This window comes from Primulina huaijiensis, chromosome 13, assembly GCF_012295235.1.
Source record: "Primulina huaijiensis isolate GDHJ02 chromosome 13, ASM1229523v2, whole genome shotgun sequence".
NCBI lineage: Eukaryota > Viridiplantae > Streptophyta > Magnoliopsida > Lamiales > Gesneriaceae > Primulina > Primulina huaijiensis.
Window position 1 is genome coordinate 12,143,725 of NC_133318.1, and position 6,240 is coordinate 12,149,964.

General features: G+C 38.5%; 1 protein-coding gene across 1 annotated transcript; it reads right to left on the reverse strand.

Annotated features, from left to right (window-relative positions):
* Positions 1-1,696: 1,696 nt before the first annotated feature.
* LOC140991097 (TPR repeat-containing protein ZIP4) lies at positions 1,697-6,015 on the reverse strand. Its single transcript, XM_073461019.1, has 5 exons — positions 4,621-6,015; positions 3,875-4,064; positions 3,751-3,783; positions 3,023-3,643; positions 1,697-2,539 (listed from the first exon to the last, which is right to left on the reverse strand). The coding sequence occupies exons 1-5, from the start codon at positions 5,949-5,951 to the stop codon at positions 1,874-1,876; spliced, it is 2,841 nt and encodes a 946-aa protein (XP_073317120.1). The 5' UTR covers positions 5,952-6,015; the 3' UTR covers positions 1,697-1,873.
* Positions 6,016-6,240: the final 225 nt, after the last annotated feature.

Here is a 6,240-nt window from a genome sequence, read left to right on the forward strand (position 1 = left end):
ATCCAAGTTAGTGCAGATTTGTGTATATGCTTTCTGTTTATCCGAATTCTGGGATTTTATTGGTTGGGATTTGGAATTTGGTGTTCCAATGAAAATTATAAAACATTGTCTTGTATTCAAAATGATACAAAATTGGCTTGATTCCATTGGATATTGAGGAAGTTATGCTCAAAATACTAAACTATGCCAGATTTGTACTGATGCAGAATTTCGAAAATTATGTTGTATGTTTCAGATTATGAACTACTGAATGAATGACTTTATTTGACAAAAGTTTGTGAAGAAGAATTTTTGGCCATTGCGTTTTCTTGCATATCCAATTTGCGGATTTTGATTTGAAGCAGTATTGAATTAATTATGAATTTTGTACAGAAACTGCTCTGTTGATATAAATGATCCGAGTTCTTGAGTTATAGTATACTTCAGAGGTTCAAGACTTCTCAACCATATATTTTGATCTCTTGTTGGTAATATTCAAAAGGTATGTTACGGTCAATAACATACGAGGTAAAAGTATCATTTTTATTTTAATTTGAAAATTCTATGTCTCGATGAATAACTTGTGATTTGATGATGATTGTTGTCTTGAGATGATGATATTGATTTGCATCATTACATTGCATATTGAGCCACTTGTCGATTCAGATTTGATATGACGGAGGTCACCTTGATTTATTGATTTTTTCGATGTATGAGGCTATAGTTGAGTTGGCATAGTGTATGCAGAGGTTGCTGCTATGGCCTGAATATTCTCTATAGGCGCACCATAGTCCTAGGATTGTAGAACACAGCACCCTACCCCGAGCGGATGAGTCGGTGGATGTTGCTGGGGGATTCTCTTCCCTTGGGTGCCTTATGACTAGATGATTCACTTGATCTTGAGATTTATTGATAGACCACAGCTTCTGATCATGCATTGCATTATATTGCATCTTTATGAAATTATATGAACTATTTGTAATTTTAAATCTCATATGTTATTGATTGTATCATACTGGGTTTATACTCATCGGCACGTCGGCTACCTCTTGTTTTCATGTGCTTGACGGTAGGTGAGGCGAGGCTTGGGATGCAAGAGTCCAGCTCCAGGCGAGGATATACGAGTTAGAGTGGGATTCTCGGGTCTTAGGAGTTATGTGATGATATTTGGATTTCTTTGGTTCACTACTTTATTTTAGCATGTTAAAATTTATATTTCAAACATTCGAGACCTTTAAATTATTTTGACGATGTTTATGTTGGTTTGTGAACCACAGATTATGTATTTTACTAAATCGTTTGGTTTGTTACATTTCTAATTATTAATATTAGATGTCGGACCCGGGGCTCCACAAAACTGATCTAATAAGACTGTACTAGCGGTTTGGTTTCGGAATCATCTTTCTATAGAACCAGAAAACAACGGTTTGAAACCTATGGTCAGGCTTACATGATTGGTGTAAAATTTTGAATAAAAATTCAATTAATTTTTTTTTTAATCAAATTAGAAATTGTTGCAATTGTCTTTTTAATTATTTTTGAGGAAGATAAAAATTTTACGGATGAATTTATAGAGAAAACTACTTTCGACTAAAATTAAAAACTTTTAACATCTTGAATATTAATATTTTATTAAACGTTGGTGGATATCAAGTGTTAGTGACTTATATCGATTTAAGAGAAATCTATATTCTTCAGTCAAAATTCGCATTTGCAAACATATATCCACGTAACATTATCAACACATGACTTGTCCGGATTAACTCAAGATTTTTCTACATGGCTTGTGTACTGAAAATTCAAAAAGAGAGACAGTTTCAAGATGAAACAACACCTGAAGCCTGTACAAAATCATATTCTATAGAGACCATTACCAACATTCGTAGATCATGATTCATGACGCCATCCTACTTCTCTCGCCATCGTCCCCGCCATTAAACGTCTCAAAACATGCTATATACTCTTCCATGCATGCTCTATAACCATGCATTACTGGATATTTTGTTGCTAGTTCCAATCCCAGACTCATCCATTTTTTGCCCGAATCAACGTGCCCCATCTTCAATGGGAGAGCAGCTCGATTCCATGCTGTCGTGGCAAGCCATTTGGCTTCCTCAATGGGATACTCTCCCTCCTTCAATCCAACCATAATCCTGTATGCTTGCTTATACATTTCAAATGTCGAGTCATCATCCGATTCTCCCTTACAAATGGTGCTAACACATATTAGTTTCCGTAGGACAATAGCCACAGTTTCGTAATCTGGGGAAGGGGAAACGAGAAGAGAAGAAAGGCAGGCATTTAAAGCAAACATGGAAACTTCAGGATTGAATTGTGATCCTTGTGAGGCTTCGTAGCCGATTTGAAGTAATTGTTTTGGGTCACAAGATTTGGAGGCGGCAAAGTTTTTAACTAATAGTAGTTGTTGGTTGCCTGTGTCACTTAACCTGGAGTGCAAGTGGCAAGCGCTCCATGTGTACAAGAAGAAGAAGTTGGGCTCTATTGCATCAACGACATAATCATCACTTTTTCTCATGGTTCCTGAGGTTGACATTAGCATCTGTATCAAAGAATTGGTAAAAGCATGGGTAACTTAGAGATTGTTTTTGGATTGAAATTTAGCTAGAGTTCACATGAATGCTAAAATATTTATCATGTCAGATGTAATTTTAATACGTGAGCTTCCTCAGTAATGGGTGTCTGTAAGGACCGTAGAAACATCCAAAACTTGCACTAAAAAAAAATGAGAGTGTGGGAAGATAAAAAAAAGAAATTGTGGGATGATAAAAAAAAAAAAGAGAGAATGTGGTATACATGGTCGGTAGGCATCATATACAATTTAGGCTATTTGGCTATTAATAACTATTTTAAAAGTTAAAGGGGCCAGAGTAAATGTTATGGTTTCTAATGTGTTCTTCAACACTTGTATCCTGCTGTCTTTTATCTTAATTTGTTTTCGAGTCGTCGTATTTTGTATCTGTATTCTTTATACCCTTCCCAAATGCAACATTAACAAAATTTTAGAACATATTTAGATGTTTACCTTTCCTGCCCTGGCTAACAATGCTATGGTTTCTCTGACTTCAGCTTCTAGAAGTGTCCCATTCTTATGCTTCTCAGCAGCTATAATGGCGGATACAGTCAGTATTATCGATTTACAAAGCATGGCATCATTGCTCTCTGCTTTACCATCCTCCGGAATTCCGTATAACTCTGATGCCAACCTGAAGAATTCTGCACTTAACTCATAATTCTTCTCCTGTCCAGTCCTTACACCACAATTCCAAGCATTTGCTGCAAACCAACTCTTTTCTCGTCTTCCAACCTCCCCCGAGCCAAAAAAACAGTCAGATCCAATCTCAGATTGACGAGCATGAGCCCTTTTCATTTGTTTCAGGATATCAGAGTAATTTGCCTGGTCCTGACTTAAAATTGTGACTAATGTGCGGAATACCACAACTTCACTAGTCTGCATCGGTTTTCCTGAGAAATGAAAGTTCAAGAGTTGCGACAGAGAGGCGGTGGCAACAGAAAAGGAGCGGCATGAAATGGCTTCATGGGCTACCAGAGAGAGGAAATCTGTACTGAAATCAAGGCAGTTGGGCATCGATTGCACCAGTGTTATGGCACTGTCATGATCTTTTTTTTGCAAGAAGATCTTAAACTGCAAATCCCAAAATATAAGCCATTACTTCAGAACAAGCCATTACACAGTCCTAAGTGTCACCTGAGCTTAAGTAGATTCACTTTCAACATTATGGAAAACTATACCTTGAGAAAAGCACTAGCTATATTGGGTTCCAGCTGAAACAAAAAGAAACAAAAACAACAGGAATGAGAGATTTTATATTTTATAATGGAGAGATTAGTTGACACTGATTGATTTTTGTTATACCCTTTCAGCCTCATTAATGTATTCTTCGGCTCTATCTAACTGCAAGAGTCCCAGATAGCAGAGGCACAGAACTCGAAATCCCTTCGCTCTAAGGATTCTGTTCTCTATGCCATGAGGGACATACAGCAAAGCCTTTTCAAACATATCGGCACTGAATAGACAATCTTTCGATCGAAAAAAATCTGTGGCACTGCAATGGTAGGTTTTGAAATAACTTAATCGGTACCTTGTATTGCATCAAGTGATACAGTTCTTCAAGAAACAGAGCAAGAAAAGGGAAAAAACCGAAAGAATCTACGTCGTATGGACAACTTAATTTATTTTTCTCCTGATTGGGTCAGAAATGGCATTCAAAATATAAATACTGTAATTTCAAGCCCTCGTGATTGAATAAAAACAACACGCATACACAAGCATACATGTATTTCTTTTGTGATTTCAAGGAAAAAGTGAATTGGCAGTTGAAAGCATCAACAGGATTTACAAAGAGCCTAAAGCCACTACACAAGACCATTCTAACTATCATCACATGCAAGGAAAACAATGCATAGTACTTCTGAAGATAGTCAATCTTCTGATTCCCGTGACACTGTAACACAGTAAAAGTATAAGAGACACTTCTTCTAGAACAAAGCGTAGATTCTTCGTATTCTTCTGTGAAGTTTTGTACACTGTCGCATCAAATTTATTTAGAATAAAATAATGGATTAATAATCATGCACTTCTTAAGGCATACTGGAATTTACCAGTTCCAAAGAAGAGCGTGCATTGTGGTCCTCTCCTTTGCTGCTCCTTCTCCTTGGAAAAGTGCCACAACCCTCTCATCTGCTACCAACTCCCCAACAACTTTGGCTCTCACCTTCATTCCTTCAACACCGGTCATTCCCTTTCCAACTATCCTATTGATCACCCTAACAGCTGCACCAGCACTAACATGGCATCGCTCCAATAACCCAAGAAACACACCTTTAACAGTCTCTGTGCCAGCCGTACCTGCAGCCTGGAAGTAAGAATCCACTGCCGACAGCCAAACACCCTCAGGGATCCCCTTATTCAGCACCATTCCTCTCAGCTCCTTCTCTGCCTCCCCGTATCTCCCCAATCCCAGCCATGCCTTCATTGCCAGCACACTCAAACTCGGATGGTGGTCACCATCACTCCCAACCTCTTTCAAAACCTTCACACATTTCAACACGCTCTCAAATTCATCACCTTGCAAATGAGCCGCAGCAATAAATCTCAGAGTCTTCAACCTCAATTCCTTCAAATTTAATGTCTCTTCAGTTCTCTTTACTACTCTTAACCCCTTTTCACATAATTCTAAGGCGTCATTCATCAATTTTAATGACTGATTTACTGTAGAAGCCTCATTTTTGGACAGTAACATCTTTCCAAACGTCAGGTACTGATTAGCTAGGGCATTATAGTTTCCTGCAATACCAAACAAAACATTTTTGGACCTATTTAGTAACGTGATCGCCAAATTGCAGTCTGATATTTCCCACGCAGCTCGTGATCTGGCAAGATTGAGATCTAACAATAATTTTTGTTCATCGCAGTCAGACATCGAATGAATCTCAATTTTTGATACAAGATCGGTGGCATTTTCGTAGCAGTGTTCCGCTGAATCGAATTTTTTGAGATCATGCCAGATCAAACCAGTCTTGTAGAAGAACAGAGCTACCTTCATACCAGGAGAAGGTATCCCTTCAACGTCAGAATTGAGGAAGAGCAGATCTGCGGCAATTTGACGGAGCTTGGCATGTTCCTCGGAAATCTTCGCTGCAGAAGCATTGGAAAGGTCGACACACACGTTCCAGAGGCGGTAGCTGAGTTTCCATACTAGAATTTTGGTGGAGTTGGGGAAAGGAGCTAGTTGACTGATCACTGCTAGAGAGAGTTTAAGATCCGAGGAGAATGAATCGAGTAGGGGCTGCGTAGGGGGGTGGCGTTCGAGCGAGTTTATCAAGGATTCTATTTTAGAGAGTGCGCGAGAGTGGTCACTGTCGACTGCCGCGGCGGTGGCGGAAGCGATGCCATGGCGTTGGTCGGGCGTGGAATTCTCTGCGATTCTCATTTTTCCTACTTAGGAGTTGGCGGGAAATGTTATTGAATTATTATATATTGTGAAATTCCAGAGGAGCGGAGAGGAGAGGAAACCCCCGAAGAACAATTTTGGATGGTGATTTGGTTATCCAAGTCGGATTTAATATCTTTTACTTATGGTTATAACAACTTAATGAATATCGTCAAACATCAATTTGAGAGAGTTACGTATTGATCAAAAGACAAAATGTTAATAAAAAATTATCTAAATATTCTTACAAACCGTGATCAGACAATTTTTTTCCTCTCACTAAACTCTC

Excerpts from the sequence above, each read along its gene's own strand:
- LOC140991097 (XM_073461019.1), bottom strand. The coding sequence starts at position 5,951 with ATGAGAATCGCAGAGAATTCCACGCCCGACCAACGCCATGGCATCGCT. Across the intron at positions 4,065-4,620 it reads CACGCTCTTCTTTGGAACTG|TGCCACAGATTTTTTTCGAT; the intron begins GTAAATTCCAGT and ends CTACCATTGCAG. Across the intron at positions 3,644-3,750 it reads TAGCTAGTGCTTTTCTCAAG|TTTAAGATCTTCTTGCAAAA; the intron begins GTATAGTTTTCC and ends TGGGATTTGCAG.